We start from the raw sequence: 18,255 nt of genomic DNA on the forward strand, positions 1-18,255 counted from the left end.
GCCAGTGCCCCTGGACTGGCTCTTGTGCGGGTGGCACATAAAAGACACCATTTCGAACGTGGCCGTTTTCGTGCAGGTGACACGTAAAAGCACCCACTACACTCTCTGAGTGGTTGGCATTAGGAAGGGCATCCAGCTGTAGAAACTGCCAAATTAGATTGGAGCCTGGTGTTGCCATCCGGTTTCACCAGTCCTCAGTCAAATCGTTCAACCCATGCTAGCATGGAAAGCGGACGTTAAACAATGATGATGATGATGATGATGATGATGATGATGATGATGATGATGATGATGATGATGAATGGCTCAATAAAGATGATAATGGTAGTGGTGATCATAATTATCATAACATTAGAAAGATTAACCTCTTTCTATATACATTGTAGATACACTGAGTATCAATGTGTGACTACTGATATTGACGCACAGACTTAATAGCCTATCAGCTCTACTGCATATTTCAGCAACAGACCAGTTCACTAAATTAAACCACCATGACTATCATCAGTAAGTGCCGCATCTAACAGAAGAAGTATGAGCAGCTAATGTATTTTGATATTCTTAGTTCGGTCAATACAACAGCATGACAACTAGCAAGATATTACCAGCCTTGCTCACTTATGTGTGTCAGATGGTGGGCTGTACACCTCATTTCCTTTTCCATATTGATTCCTCAACAAGCTTTTCATTATATTCCTCCTTGACATATGAATACTACAAAGTTCTACTCAGAATTGACTTGTTGCAAATCAATGCTTAGTTATAAATGTTTGGCCAAGGAACCACAGCATTTATTAATTTGCTGACTTTCATATCAATTCTGTTAGAAATAGTTCTCATCCAGACAAAACTAATTTAAAATTGAATGATACCAAAAATATTAATTATAAAAGTACACATGTATAAAATATAGCTTGAAATTTAGAATAAAAAAACTTAATATTGTAATTTTATTAAAACCAAAAAAGAATTTCTATTAACTCAAGGCCAAAGATATGTAATGGAGAAATACAACTGAATCATACAATGACTCTGGTGGTAGATAAAGCAAAGTCAACTTGGGATGAATTGAACTCTGTCATAGACCCTGTGTTCTTTCATTTCTGCTATTCCACCATCCAATAATGATTTCTGAATTAAGTACATGGTTGTTTTTATTTTAGTTACTTTTACTTATTTTATTATTTGTGATAATGGATCTAGTTGAGTATACTGACAGACACAAACAATCTTGCCTCTCATTCTCTTAAACCTTAAACTTTATAAAAAACCTTATAATTGTAACAAATCCTTGATTTGGTTTCACAATCATTGATGATTTTGACAATCCTACGTATTTATAGTAAACACTGCATCCCCCAAACTAGCCTTATTGTTATTATCAGAAAATACTTCAGCTATTGGCTGTACTAACCTAAAGTATAGCAATAAAATACTGCCCCTACATCTGGAACAGTTGCTGCTAATAAGATCACATCCAAAAGAAGGCTGTCCATCTAACTGCCAAAGTCACATTCAACAACATTAAAACCTCTGTCCCACAAATGTTTTGGTGTCTCCTCACTACACATTCATTTGTGGCATGGTACTTGAAATATGTTGCATCTATTTGGTTGTCCAGTCATGTTTTCTTTGATTAAAGACGATTTGTATATGCAGAGGAGAAAAATGAGAGGATTTGTATATAATAGCTTCATCCTGCATCATGTAAATTTTTGACCAAGTGAAGCAATTGTTTTATGCAAGCACACAAGCATGCATACTGACAAAAATGCAGATATATCTTTGTAGGCAAGCAAATGCTTCTGCAAATGTGTTTGTGTTGTTGCATGAGAGTGTGAGCTTTTGATATGCCTGGATCAGAGCTATACCAGAAGTGAGGAACCTACAACCTTCTGTGAAGTTTGAGGGGGGACAATGAATATATTAGAACACATTTTGTTGATTGAAGTCTATCATCATCATTATTATGGTTTAACATCCACTTTTCCATGTTTGCATAGATCAGATAGAATTTGTTGAGACACAGCTTCTACACAGCTAGATACGCTTCCAGCCACCACTCTCACCTGGTTTGAAGCAAATTAATATTTCCCCATTGCCAAACATGTTTTGCATGGAAGACTGGAAACAAATAGCATCACTTGTATGATGGTGATGCTCATTTAAAAATCATCACATGACATTAAGACAAACACACAAATCCTCCACACACACACACACACACACACACACACACACACACACACACACACACACACAAGTGTGCACAACAGGCTTCTTTCAATTTCTATTTACCAAATTCACTCATAAGGCTTTAGTCAGCCTGAGTCTATAGCAAAAAACATTTGCCCATAGTGTCACAGTGGAACTGAACCCAAGACCACACAGTTGGTAAGCAAGCTTCTTAATCACACAGCCAGGCCTGCAAATATCTTCTTAATAAATTGTAAGTTTTAGAAACATCCATTTATATACTTATATTTAATGTTAAATGAAGCCACACACAGAGAGTTTTATCACCATGTGACTCTCCACGGAGATGAACATGGAGACATGTTTAAGCATGCTTTACCATAAGAAGTTGTGTTTAAAAATTTAGGATATCAGTTAAAATTTGTTTCCTTGATTGTATATAATTTAAACCAAGCTATATTCCCATTTGTATGTTTGCTTGCATCTATTTATATATTTTCTCATATGTCTGAAAATGAAAAGGAACTTCTGGAACAGGATTTTTAATAATGATTGAGCTTTTTGATATTACCTGACCTCTTTTTTTTTATTAACAAAAGGGTTTGGTAGTATAAAATATTTTAAACATGGCTTTCCACTATAAAACAATTCCTTTGGATTAAACACATTTTGAGATATTGTGGACTGTAACTGAAATGTCTATTTAGTCATGAGGGTTATGCTGCATACTCTGCAATTGCTATATGGATTAATGCACATCACATTTAATTAGTCTTGTAGTTTTAATACTGTAATAAACAGCACTAATTAATACACATCACAGCCATGAGAACTGTGTCTTTACACACTTAAACTGTCTTTTGGTTTTAATTGGGTTTTGTTTGAAAAAACTTTCCTAGGATCTTCACACACACACACACACACACACACACACACACACACACACACACACACACACACACACACACACACACACACACACAAGTAATGAGTCTGTAAAATATTGTTTGAGAGAAATTCTTTTTAAGAGTTGTCTTTTTATAGTTTTTAGAATCAGTATTTTGGAAAGTATCTGACAGGTATAATTAATAATATCTTGAGTGGCCCAATTCTCTGAAGCTTTTAGATCTAAATAGGATATATTGTTATAACACATGAATTCTTATTTTACACACACAACATGTAAAATAATGAGCTAGATTATTATAAGGAAGATGTGAACGCCATAGTACAGTCAGACCAAGCTATTGATTTGGGTTATTCTGGAGTTTGTTTGAATAGGTTCACTTGCTCTAGCAAGGTTCTTCAAGAGTTTGTTTAATCATCTGTGGTTCAATAAATGCCAACTGAAAGGAGTAATGAGGAAATTGGGTTAAATTCCAGAAGGTAACCACCTGAAATAGCTAGCATATATTTATTATGGGAGACCTTTATGCAACCTGAATAACCTGTCTAATCCATAACAGCAGAGAACAATAGTAAGAGTTTGTTGATACCAATAAATACAAATACAAATGAAGGACCAATATATTATCTTATATAGGATTATTCTCAAACAATAATGTTTTCTATTTAGTTTCAAAATATTGACTATTAACTTTTAAGAGAAAAACAGGCTTTGTTTTTGTAAAGGATGGGTTACATAGTTAATAACTCAGCTTCAGTATATTATTGATATTTGTTCTATTGACCTATAGAGACAAATACAATCCTGAGAGCTTTTTTAATTAACAAAAATAGATAATCTGAAAAGTACAAAAACTTGGGACGACTGAAAGACTAATTATAAAGAAATAGTTTTAACATTACAATGTAGCTCTTCCTTAGTCTTAATATGAAGAGGACTAAGTAAAATGATTTGTTTACATACAAAATATAATTCACAAAATTAAATACGTGGAAGAGGAGATATAACACTAATCAATACCTACTTCAAAATATGTAATGATAAACATTTTCTCCTTAAAATGTAATTACCAGAAGAAAAAAACTCTTTCTATAACATAAACCAGCAAGGAGACAAGTGATACCAGATAGTGGCAAAAGCTGCAATATGATTTAGATTTAGTTGACTTATATTTACCAATAAATAACTAAATTCAAATGGAAATGCCATAGATAATAGACAGACTCTCTATAACCAACTTTAGATCCATTACAAACAGTTTATCTACCCTCCTTCTCTAAGCATTAAGCTGTCAGAGAAAAGTACCCATAAATTGTTGATTCACCAAAAGAAACAATATTTTTGTACGCAAATGAACTTTCTCAGGACTATTACAGCCTCAGTTAAATAAAGGCATATCACTTTAATCCAGAGATAAAAATACAGAAACAAAAAGGATACGCTTTAAATTATCAAAAAGACCAATTTAAGACTAGAGTTCTATTAATTTAAAAGGGTTTCTAATGAACTTTAGTTCCTTCACTGCTTTCCAACTGAATTCTTCCTTGGATTATAAACCTACTTGGAAGTAAAATTGTATACATTTTTAAAAATTAGGCTAAAATGTTTTAAGTTCTGAAAATAAATATTTCTATCAACTAAATTTATAAAAGGAGAAAATCATCATCATCATGATCGCTTAACATCCACCTTCCATGCATGGATGGGTACGACAGATGACAAGAGCTGGCCAGGTAGAAAAACTACACTAGGCTACTTCGTTTATATCTTTATATAATCCATGGCATAAGTTCTTTTTTTTTCATTAAAGAGATCAAGTAGAATCAATTCCAAGAGGATCTTAATTCAGATTTGTAATGTATTTTATTGTCTTATCATAAAGGACTTGATTTTCTATGGCCCCCATCTACCTTATTATTACTCAACTACAATAGAAATAAGCATTTCCAAGTATAGATACACTTATTATCATACAGAAATAATAATCTAAATGGTTTAACTAAGAGGGGGAAATATGCATAAACAGTCTAGAAAAATATTTAAATAACATTTACTTTTTCATTAATGTTGATTAAAAAAGCTGACAAATTAGTTATGCTACAAACTGCTCTGTATGGCCTTTTGAGGGCAACATGAAGACAATTACAGGTTACCTCAGATCTGTCATTACATCTAAAGTGTGTGTGTGTGTGTGTGTGTGTGTGTGTGCGTGTGCGTGCACACACATGCATGTGTGTGTGTGTGCATGCACACACATGCATGTGTGTGTGTGTGTGCAAGTGCGTGTGTAAAATTGTCTGGTCATCTTTTGTGAAAATCTGATTTTAAAAAATTACCAGTGTCAATAACACATAAGATACTGGACATTTGATCAATAAAAAATTAACCAAATTTCTAATTTCTCATATTGTTATCTACTCAAGATTTTAAAATCTATATTGATTGTGATTCAAGAAAACATGTTGAACTTGAAAAGTCTTTTAATCCTCTAATTTTAAAGTTTTTTTCAGTATTTACAAATTCAGGGAAGTAACTAAGTCAAAATTCTTTACCTGGCACATAAGTAAACACTTAATTAATTACCGTAAAAACCTAAGTAATTTGTGTAATTTACGCAGGTGATTTTCAGGATAAAAATTATTAAAAAAAGCTTCTACTCATGTAAAATTCGCTCCCAAAAGTTTTCAGAATTGCTGATATGGCCAGGGGGAAATGGTTTTCAGTTTAGTTGTATTTAGCATAATTTCACTTACTTATGATTAAATTTTATTAAATTTTCATGAAATAAAAATAATTTCAGTTTAACAGATATCACATTGAAAGCTATTAAATTATGAAGTGTTTGTGTTTATGATAAACTTTATTTTACATTTCTTGTCCACAAGAGATTATGTCCGATCTTTAGCATTCTTCTGTATGTCTTCTCAAATCACAATCATAGGAAAAGTTGTTGATAATTCTTATCAACAAAGCTGATAAATATGCACAAGTGTTGCAAAATAAGTTTAATTATCAATAAACATTAGAATTCTAATTGGTCGAAAGTGTCTTGTCTCAAGTTTTGATTTTCTGCCTATTCTTGTCGGAATCTTTGATAGAGAGTATCAAAATTTTAATCCTTTCACACTTATAAAATGTCAGGCAAACTTTAAAATTTGTCATTACTGTTTTAGCCAGGAGACCAAACTGATAGTCTGCTAACCTGCTAAAACAAACATCAAAAATCAAAACGAGAAAATTAACAGCTTTGCAAGTTTAACTCAATGTTTACTGAACAAGAGGGGTACAAAATTTAAGAAGCGACTTGTTAGAATATACATGTCTGTGAGGAGACATCAACAAGAATAGCAAAAATTTACTATAATAAAAGAACTGGTAATACATACATTACAAGTGTTCTATGAAGAGAACATAAGATTGCTGCATAATTCAACATGAATGTGAAATGACATTAAACACCATATAAGGTAAATGAAGGTTTCTGTAGGAATGCTAAGTCATATTCACTTAGTGAATTTACATGTACAAGGATGAATTATGATGATGTCGTCGGCATTAGATGCAATAAGAGCTGGTGGTGGCAATGTCAGCGGTGATGAATTTCACTGCCCTAATGTCAAGAAAGCGAGCAATAGCTTCCTGGAGGCAAACGCAAACTAGTCTTCTTAAGCAGAGAAAAACTGATCTATTTAAGGAAGCAATGTAAAATATGGCCTGGACTGTGATTACCAGCATGAACATCAAACTTCGAACAGTAGTTAACCATTTAATGGTTTTAGTAAATTTATACAGAAAAAGTAAGCATTATACCATCCAGCATAAATAAAAGTCAACTTCATTATATCTTTTCAGTAAAAACCTATTCTTCCGGTATGAATGTTTAAATTTGTAGTTCATTTTGTGACAAAAAAATTTCTGAAAAAAATTCTGAAAATGATCTACTCATGTAATTTACACAGCCCTAAAGTTTATTTTTGTTTTTGCGGAAAAAAGTACGTAAATTACATAGGTTTATGGTACGAAATTCACCTATCAATAAATAAATAGCATAAACAAAGCGTTGAGCAGCAGAAGCACTGTAAAGTTGATATATTTTGTTAATTACTAGTACTAAGCTTTTATCCCAACTCCATCAACTGCCAGAAAAGGAAGTGTGAATCCAGATTCAGCCCTTCTGCATAGCACCTTGGGCAAGTGTCTGCTACAATAGCCCAAGTCCAACCAATACCTTGGTGAGTAAATTTGGCAGACACAATTTCTGATGATCTCACATAGTGACTACACATATCTTCAAATTGCCAAAAATTGTGTCCCCAAAAAATTAGATTTTCTTTTTAAGGTCAGTTGCTGGTTCTTTATAAAGCTTTAGTGTGACCCACATAACATACTTATCTGATAGAATACAGTTCACACACGCATACACACAAAACAAAAGCCATCTGGTTTGACTGGAAAAAATTCACTTAACATGCTAACAACTAGCCAACAGACACATTGCAAAGGTCACAGATAACCCCCTCTTCTCTTCTGACTATCTATCTATCTATATATACACATATATATATATATATATGTATATATATATATATATATATATATATATATATATATATATATATATACATATATATATATATATATATACATATACATATAAATATATATGAGAGAGAGAGAAAGAGAGATAGATGTATAGCTAGAACAGAATTATTTTTAATTTTTTATGACAAGACATCACTGTTTTATACTTTGGAAGCATTTGAAGTAACCTGTCTTGACAAGAAAATTAGCTTGTGTTAAGAGATTTAGACAGGAATAATTCTATCCAGAGATGAGTAACTAATCTGAGAAAATGCTTATCCCTAAAATTGCTTTCAATTTATTATGAAAAAAACCCTTTCAGTTGAATGAAGAGAATTTGTGTTGAACTAAAAATAACAGAATTATGAATGAAAGGAATTCAGATGTCAAACAAAATCTCACATAGATAAAATGAAAATACCATTTTGGAAGTAGCTTTTGTTTTATGGACTGGTAGAGAATCCCATTTTGTTGGATATAGAAACACCAGGAGGAAAACTTTCATTAAGTAATATATCTAAGACATGTTAGATTTACAACATCTATTTCTATATAGGTAGACTAGGTCTCTGGTAGTTCCTTTGGTCATGAAGATAGTTGCTTACTGGTCATAATAAAAACTGGTGACCTTGCAGCTGGAAATCTTACTGCACTACCAAAACTGCAAGCCATTACATAGAATACAGATAGTAATATTTTTAATTTTTTAATAGAATTTATCCACAAGAAAGAGAGTAGTACACATGACCTTTTGCAGGGCCACCAAAGTGAAGGGAAAAGAGGAAGAAACTACAAGTCATGGGTTGTCACTAGGATGGGAACCTGGTCCAATGTTTGCAAAAGGGCCCCAAATAACCATGAGGTGCTGTCAAACCAGATAATGAATTAAATTTACCACCCAAGAACTGATATAATCCACCTGACAGAAATTCTGCAGTTTCCACCAAGCCAACAACACTCACAAAGGATTGGGTCCAATCAAAGCTATAGTAGAAGATATTTTCTCAAGGTGCTGTGCAGGGACATAGAACCTGGAACCACATAACTGCAAAGACAACTTGCTAAACCCAAAGCCATGTCTGAAAAAACATTACTTTGCTAACATCTAAATGTGTGTGTGTTTGTTTGTTCAAAGGCAATATTGACATTTAAGGACAATACTGACCCTCAAAGAATTATCAAATGAAAATAAGCAAAATGATTTCATACTGTTTATTATTATTATTGCTATAATTATTATATGGTTAGATAGTACAAACAAATACTCAGCAAAATGGATACTGAAAAATTGTTAAAAGATGGATCTTCAGTAATAATTGGTATAAAAAAATACAGCAGAGAACGAGATAAAATTTTACAACGATGAAAAAGAAACTACTCACCATTCCTACAATCTCCGAATAGACAGGTTCGGTAAGAATTCCTCGTGTAGCGGTAATATAATCCACAAGTTCATTCAAACATGCTCGTTTGATTTCTTTACTCTTTAAATCTGACACAGGGTCCATAAAATCAAATACTAAACAACATTGTTGAAGCTTTTTAGTGAACAGTTCCTGCTGTTCTGCGGGTGATGTATCTATAAAAGATAAAAATGAAGATTACTTCAGTTATGAAAAAAAGATGAAAGAAAATATCATCATCATCGATGTTTAAACATTAACTTTTCCTTGCTTGCATTAGGCTGGTGGAATCTGTTGAGGCATATTTTCTGTAACCTCACCTGCTTCCAAGCAAAGCAACATTTTCTCATGGCCTAAATTTGTTTTCATGAAAGACTGGAAGTGAACACCACTTGTATGACTGCGATTCTCATTTACAACCTTCAAACACCATCAAGACAAGGAAACATAAATGCATACACCTCTTTCCTTTACAGGCATGGGCTGGACAGTTTGACATGGTCCAATGAGCCACAAGGTTATGTCAAGCTCCAGTGTCAGCTTTGGTATGGTTTCTGCAGCTGGATGTCCTTCCTAATACCAACCACTTTACAGTATATACTGGGATGCTTTTCACATGCCACTGGCATTAGTGAGGTTGCCAAGTAACTTGCAGGACAGAAAAAGAAAAGGGAAAGAGGGAAAACACTCCACAACTAAGTGGAGAGGAGTATTTGAGATGGGGAGGTAGTTTAATGCCAGGTATTGAAAGGTTAAAGTATGACAGAGGAATAAGTGCCTTGCTTTGAGGAGATACATGGCTACTCTGGCAGTAACTAGGAAGAAGATAAAGATGGTCATGATGGGATGCCAGAGTAAACTCTCAAGGTACAAGAAGGGGAACATAAGAAAGGATACAGACAGTGGATCAAGTGGGGGAAGAGGATGGATAGTTTCCTAAAAATGTTAGGGGAGAGTAAAAAAAAAATGGTTAGAGATGAGTGTAGTGAATGATGAACAAAAAGTAGAGGTGCAGTTGATGGGAAATATCAATCGGGAGAAGAGGTGCAGTGAGAGGTAGAAGTAACTCAGAAAGGAGTAAGTGCAAGGTGGAGGAGTGACTAGTAATAGGTGTTTGATGACTTAAATGAAAGCATTGTGAATGATGTGTGAGGTGTTAGGATGGAATATAGCAGAGGAGAGAAATAACTGAAGCCACAGAAAGTTGGTGATTGATTAAAATAGTGTGGGGAGGGAAAGGGGAATAAGAATAAGGGCTGAGAGGTTCCAGAGAGGAGGAAGGTAACTGGTAGTGCAAAGAAAGAGGGTGAAAGTTTTTGCTCTCATGTGATTATAGCTGCTGAGTAGTGCCACAGACAGAGGAGTGGTGGAAGGCTGGATGTTAGAGGGTTACATGCATATTTATTTACACACACACAGATAGACACATCTATATATACACGCAATCTTATGACAAGCTTTTTTCAGTTTCCATCAACCAAATTCATTCATAAGGCTTTAGCCCATGTAAAACTATAGTAAAAGACACTTGCTCAAGGTGCCATACAGTGGGACTGAACCAGAAACAATGTGGTTGGAAAGCAAACTTCTTAACCAGAAAACTATGTCCCCATCTTATGTTTAAAAAGAAAACAATCAGCTATGGAAAAGAAAAAACTATGGAACAGGCATGATGGTATTATAAAAGTGGTTCATATCAAATTTAGAAATGATTTCTCTTGGTCAAAGATAAGATACATTCCTACTATGTATATGTCACATTTAAAGAACAAGAACAAAATTTTGAACAGTAGTCTAAAGACATATTTTGGTCTACAGTGGTAGCTGTAGAAGAGATCTGAACGATATCTGATAAAATACTGGAGAAGCTAAAATGAAATAAAGAAGAGAGCGAATTCTCTAACAAAATGATTTGAACTATATAAGTTAAAATTATAAAAAAAAACAAGGTAAATGACTTTACTCAATCAACAATCCTTCTAATGAAACTAATAGCATCTTAGATAGAAAACCAAGGATCCTCAAGAGTTTTACTAAATATTATGGTCCAATACCCATAGTGATATCTTCATAGAAAATAAGTCATGAAGAACAACCATGACTTGTTTAATAATGCACTATTAAACATGTCATGGTTTAACAGTGCATTGTATTTTTGAGATTTAATACTGATTTTCTGCTTATCAAGCCAAACCTCATAATACACTCCACTATATTCTGTTGATACACCCACTGACACCTCATTCAGTCTATACATTAAAAAAAATAAATAAATCAGGTCATAATTTTAATTCCTTACATTGACACAAGGTTGTTGTAAATGCACAGGAAAGGTGAGCTAGTTAAAATAGCTTCCGTAAATGACTAGTTCTTTTGCTTTCAAAAGGACAGAAAGCAATATCAACCTTGTTGGAATTCAAGCTTAAAATAAGGGAGTGTAATTAAATATATATCATGTTTAATCAGGCATTCTGTTTTTGCTACTCGGACCAATCTCAGGATGTTGGGCCTCACAGAGGAAATGATAATGGACCGAGATGTCTGGCAATATGAAGTTCTTGAGAAGACCTGCCCACATCAGCAAAACTGAGTTCTAGAAGCGCTGTGTGTCCCACCCACACTTAAGAAAACTTCTTACTCTACCACAACAAACCAAACTACGTCTCAACATCTCTTCCTCACATTTCCACTTTATGCACTATGCTTACCTCCTACTCCCCAATCTTGTCCTCTTGGCCCTGTGCCACTGTATCATCGCTCTCTGCTAGCACCCAACCTGTATGTTCCACCTACATGTAACAAGAAAACCCTTCACTCACCCTACCCCAACAAACCAATCTACATCTCTTCTCTGCCTCAGATTTCTTCCTTCATACACTATGCCTAGCTCATACTCCCCAATCCTGCCATCACAGCCCTGTTCCTCTGTATTATGGCTATCTGGTAGTCCCCCCCCCCCTACTCTATATGTATACCCAGGCTTTTGCCACTCACTCACCCCCCTCCACACTCTTTAATCACACTTCTTTCACAAAATCCTGCCACTTATATTATTATGGCATTTGAACCTCAAGGGTATGCCCTGGTACTTGCCACCAACTATATCTCTCTCTTCCTTTACTCAACCATCCCATTCATATTCTGATCCCCATCTCTTGTGAGTATGCCCAGCATTTTGCTACCATTTCTACCCTGCTGTCTCCCGCTCTCCCTCCTTTTCTTCCCTCAGGTTGGGTAACCATGGATTTCCATTGCGGTAGCACACCTGCTTCTGTTTACATTCCTGATCTCAATCTCTCTCTCTCTCTCTCTTCTCTTTCCAGCCAGGTAACCTTGTACCCTCCTCTACAGCAAAACACCTGTTTCTGTCTCAGTATAACCTTTCATCATCTGACACATGATCACCTCCTCCAATTCCCCCTCCCCCCTTGAAAGGTTTGTTTTTTTTTGTCTTACAAGTACTTGGTGGCCCTCTCAGTGCAGGTACCACTTAAAAGCACCCAGTCCACACTGTATAGTGGTTAGTGTTTGGAAGGGCATCCAGCTGTAAAAACTTTGCCAAAACTTACCTTGCCTGTGCTTGTGCTACCTAAAAAGCACTCAGTCCACTCTGCTGGGTGGGTGGTTGGTGTTAGGAAGGGTATCCAGCTGTAAAACTCCTGCCAAAACAGTCAGAGAAGTCTGATGCAGGCTTCTGCCTGGCTGGCTCTTGTGAAACCATCCCACCCATGCTAGCATGGAAGACAGACATTAAATGATGATGATGATATTACTGAGCAACTTCAAAAAACTTAGCTTAAACAGGTCTATTGCACTAACTTTAGCAATAAAACAGTTGGGTGCAAGCCATAGATCCAGCACAAAGGGGAAAATCATTGCAGGACTTGAAGAGCAATGGAGCTGAGATTTTTCAATAACAGAGAGTGACTAGTAAACATATGCTTTACAAATGCAAATTATAAGTGGAACAATACAAATAGGTGTTACATTCAACCACATTTAACAATGTAAATCATTGTTATCTAAATTTCAGCAACTGAGATTTGTATTTGTTATATACACACACATAATAAACAAACATATTTAAGCACACATTCAGAAACGTTAGCACGCCGGGCGAAATGCTTAGCGGTATTTCGTCTGCCGCTACGTTCTAAGTTCAAATTCTGCCGAAGTCGACTTTGCTTTTCATCCTTTCGGGGTCGATTAAATAAGTACCAGTTACGCACTGGGGTCGGTATAATCGACTTAATCCGTTTATCTGTCCTTGTTTGTCCCCTCTGTGTGTAGCCCTTTGTGGGTAGTAAAGAAATTACACATTCAATAAATATGTACACACATCAATATGAATGTTCATAATAGTAAGGTTTTCATAAACTGAAATACTATGTTTCGGGAAGTAGAGATATGTTTGTTTTTTAATGACTAGCTTACAGAATTATAATTCTGTTTCAACCTTTTAGTCAGCTATGCAAACATAGAAACATTTACACATAAACACACGTATCCCAGTTTTTAAAATCGATGTACTGTAACCCTGCATGTTGTAAATGATGAATGAAAGAGTTGGTGTCAAGAGAGAAATCAGGCTGTCTTGAAAGCTCTCATCTAACTGATATCAGCATGGAAAGAACAGAGGTAAAAATATTAAAAGGAGGGGGGGTGAACAAAAAGTGACCTTTCTGACAACCAAATAATATGCCTCAATGCATTTGCAACACCAGTACGGATACCCACATTTGGGATATTTCTTCGATTTATACTGGGCACTTCCACAAAAAACAGTATTATTGACAGGCCCTATCTCAGAACAAGAAGAGAAAGTATAGCTTTTGAGTGTCATTTGCTATCACTCAACATCTGCTAAATGACAGCAGCAAAAAGAAATACATTTCAGAGCTCAAAAGTGAAGTGAACAAGATCCTAAGAACGTCTTAAGGAAGTACTCATTGACCAGTGATGTTTGTTAAAAAGGGAGGTAATTTGTTCCAGCTATGTTTGGAGTCAACAGTTACAGAAATGAGATGTGTATAGGAGTTAATATTTAAAAAGCCAGGAATGGGTTTAGATATATAAAACTGAAAAGGGATTAGCATTTGGAAAAAAAATGCTAGAAGTTGTTAATGTAATTTTTAGACTGCTTAATCAATCATACAAGTTAATATAAAGAGGGTATTATCTAAGTCCTAAAACACCTTAGATTCAGTTACAATGTACATAGACTAGATTGGATTTCACTTAAACAGTTGTCTGGTACAAAAGAATGCACAAAATATAAGAGTGGAAACACACAAAGCTAATGTAAAAGGTGAAGGAACTTAAAGATGTTGACTTTTATGGACTTCAAAAGTAATTGCTAACTTAACTCTTTTACTTGTTTCAGTCATTTGACTGTGGCCATGCTAGAGCACCGCCTTTAGTCGAGGAAATCGACCCCAGGACTATTCTTTGTAAGCCTAGTACTTATTCTATCAGTCTCTTTCGCTGAACCGCTAAGTTACGGGGACGTAAACACACCAGCATCGGTTTGTCAAGCGGTGTTGGGGGGGACAAACACAGACACATGAACATTTACAGTTTCCGTCTACCAAATCCACTCACAAGGCTTTGGTTGGCCAGAGACTATAGTAAAGGACACTTGCTCAAGGTGCCACGCAGTGGGACTGAACCCAGAACCATGCAGTTCGTAAGCAAGCTACTTACCACACAGCCATTCCTATGCCTGCTTACATAATTGAAAAAAAAAAGTGAAAAAATTATGGGAGGTAATTTAACAGAAACAAAAAGATATATGTACATATAGCCGTAGGAGTGGCTGTGTGGTAAGTAGCTTGCTTACCAACCACATGGTTCCGGGTTCAGTCCCACTGCGTGGCACCTTGGGCAAGTGTCTTCTACTATAGCCTCGGACCAACCAAAGCCTTGTGAGTGGATTTGGTAGACGGAAACTGAAAGAAGCCCGTCGTATATATGTATATATATATATATATATATATGTCATCATCATCATCGTTTAACGTCCGCTTTCCATGCTAGCATGGGTTGGACGATTTGACTGAGGACTGGTGAAAATATGTGTGTATATATATATATATATATATATATATATATATATATATGTATGTGTGTGTGTATGTGTTTGTTCCCCCCAACATCGCTTGACAACCGATGCTATTGTGTTTAGGTCCTTGTAACTTAGCAGTTCGGCAAAAGAGACCGATAGAATAAGTACTAAGCTTACAAAGAATAAGTCCTGGGGTCGATTTGCTCGACTAAAGGCGGTGCTCCAGCATGGCCACAGTCAAAAGACTGAAACAAAAGAGTAAAAGAGAATACATACATGCATATAATGTACATATGCATTTTAAGAATTACATGAACAAATTTTAACATTTTTTCCCAAATGATTGGAAAATTGGAAACAAAGGACATTGTTTGCATGACAGTGACACTCATTTACATTTATCATGTGATGTCAAGGCAAGGAGACAGTAAAATACACACACATATAACAGGTTTCTTTCAGTCACCATCTACCAAGTCCATTCACAAGGCTTTGGTTGGCCCAGGGCTATAGTTAAAGACACTTACCCCAGGTGCCATGCAGTGGGATGAAACCTGGAACCTTGTAGTTGGGAAATAGATTTCTTACCACACAACCACACCTATATCCCCCCTACCTCTCTCTCTCTACATACACAAATGCGTATGTATATATGTGAATAAAAATATGGAAATATAAGTCAGCATCATTATTTTACAACTGCTTTCTGTGCTGGCAGAAGTTGGACAGGTCATTGCTACACTCCTCAACCAATCAAAAGACTACATTTCATAGGTAAGCTTCATTTTTTTGCTTTGTTTTCTATGATTGGACTTTCTAATATCAACTACTGGACTTCCTTTTTTTTATAGTATTAGCACTAGGGAGATTGACGTATCTTTAACAACCATACAGAGTACACTGAGTAGAGAGATGTTAGAGATGAGAGCATGCAAAAATACTGATGTAGAAAATATGCAATGAAGATTACAAGTGTGACATAATTGAGCAAATTAAAGACATTTGTACCAGTTCTGTGCAGTAGAATAAAAACCAAGACCTTGTATTTGCAAAGCAAGCCTTTTAACAGATAGTTATGTTTGCACCCACACATACATACACCACTAACACTTCAAATGCAGAATAAACTGGTTGTTGCCATGAGAAATAGTACTTATTTGCAGATGAAGGCCATTATTAGTTTCCTCAGATCCTGTATATATATATATATATATATATATATATATATATATATATATAAAACAGAAGTTTTGTTAGGGTGTAATCAGAACCATTTATGAACAAAATCACATTTTCTTGCATGCTATTAATAATATCTTCACTATCATTGAATGATAGCTTCTGTTTCAAGATAGTGTATATATCAGTAAACAATAAATGAGTCTAGAGCATTTCCTTCAAATTGATTAACTTAATGGTTGTTGTGAATTAATGCTTATGACAAAAATTCGAAGCTTTCAAGTTCTTCCTTAGTCCAACAAAATATGAAACTACCAGTTCTTCAAATTTAAAATGACGAAAAGTAAAAGACATACAAAAGTCATCATTCATGTTACATGAAGATACTATACTGGTAACAAACTTTAAAATCAACATCTAATGCTTAAGGACTTCAAAATATAAAGAGAAAAAAATCAAAACTAAATAAATTAAAAGAAAAAAAATCAAATCTGTTAAGAGTCTATTATTTTACTGGTTCTTGCCATCTGACAATAGAAGTGCCATGCATGAAATATGATCATTCCCTTTAAATACCAACCAATATGAGATCACTTATGATTCTATGGTACAAAAGAATGTTTGTTCTAAAGTGTTCATATTTAAATCGAAACCATCTATCAATTTTATGCTAAAACCGTTTGCAAAATTATGTTCAAAGCACCAGCAGAAAAAAATTACCAAGCTAGGAAATATTTCCCAAGGCTTGACATACTTTCACAAAAGATTGAAAACAAAGGACATTGCTTGCATGACAGTGCCACTCTTTTACAATTATCATAATACATGCTGTATGTAAGTGTATATGCATGTGCATGTGTGCATGTACACACTGAACTTCTTTCATTTTCTGTGCCAAATCCATTCAGAAAGCTTTGGTCAGTCCAGAGTTATAATAGAAGACCACTGTCTAAAGTGCCAAGCAATGGAACTGAACCTAAAACCATGTGCTTGATAAGCAAACTTCTTATCACAATGCCATGCTAGCACATATCTGCATTTTTGTGTGTGAGGGAAGCTATGAGTTTGTGTTTCCTTGTCTTAACATTGTGATAGTGGTGAACTATTATAAAAGGTGTCCATTTCCAATCTTGGGTAAAAAATATAATCTAGCTAAGGAAAACTATTATTTTGCTTGGAAACGGATAAGAGTTAGCAACAGGAAAGACATCAAGCTGTAAAAAGAGTTTGTCTCAGCAAATCCTGTTTGACATATGCAAGCACAGACAAGTGAACATTAAAATAATGATTATTTAATAGATATGTATACATAGATATGAGGGGTGCTGAAAAGTTCCCAGCTTTGAGTAAAAGAAAATACAAGTGATCAGTTAATTATGATTTTATTTAACATATTCCCCTCTCAGATTCACACATTTATTGCAGTAGTTCTTCAATTTTTCTAAGCCCTATAAAAGAATTCAGAAGGTTGGGCCTCCAACCAGGTCTTTCGCAATACCTTTAAAGCCAGCAACTTTTCAGCACTCACTTGTGTGTGTGTGTGTGTGTGTGTGTATGTACACACATACACACACATGCATGCACACGTATATCTTAATATATAAATCTGAAATTGTGTGTTTGTGTGAAGCCTTTTTTGAATGTTTATAGAAATCCACATTTTCCACTTTTTCGTAAAAATTTTTACATCAATGGAATTTTCTCGATCTGAACTTTCCAGTGCAGTAATTAGATTTTTTTAATTCCGTTTACTTTGTGTGATTTAAGGGAGATTTGGCTGTTGTTTCTAGCAACTTTTATATTTCATCCCTGCTACCTGGAACGCCATTCTTACACACGTGCTCAATATAAAAATATAGAGAGTAAGAGTAAAAGAGGGAGAGGAAGAGAGAGAGAAAGTGATACATACAACGTCATAGATTAAA

At 34.9% G+C, this 18,255-nt stretch overlaps 1 protein-coding gene across 3 annotated transcripts in view; it reads right to left on the reverse strand.

Moving 5' to 3' along the window:
• Positions 1–18,255, reverse strand: part of LOC106876669 (serine/threonine-protein phosphatase 2A 56 kDa regulatory subunit alpha isoform) — a 346,085-nt gene that overhangs the window by 295,754 nt on the left and 32,076 nt on the right. For all 3 annotated transcript variants that reach the window (XM_052966626.1, XM_052966625.1, XM_052966627.1), the window contains exon 2: positions 9,067–9,263. In XM_052966626.1, the coding sequence (XP_052822586.1) occupies positions 9,067–9,263 (197 nt within the window). The remainder of the gene's footprint in view (positions 1–9,066; positions 9,264–18,255) is intronic.

The sequence above is a fragment of the Octopus bimaculoides genome, chromosome 3 (genome assembly GCF_001194135.2).
Source record: "Octopus bimaculoides isolate UCB-OBI-ISO-001 chromosome 3, ASM119413v2, whole genome shotgun sequence".
NCBI lineage: Eukaryota > Metazoa > Mollusca > Cephalopoda > Octopoda > Octopodidae > Octopus > Octopus bimaculoides.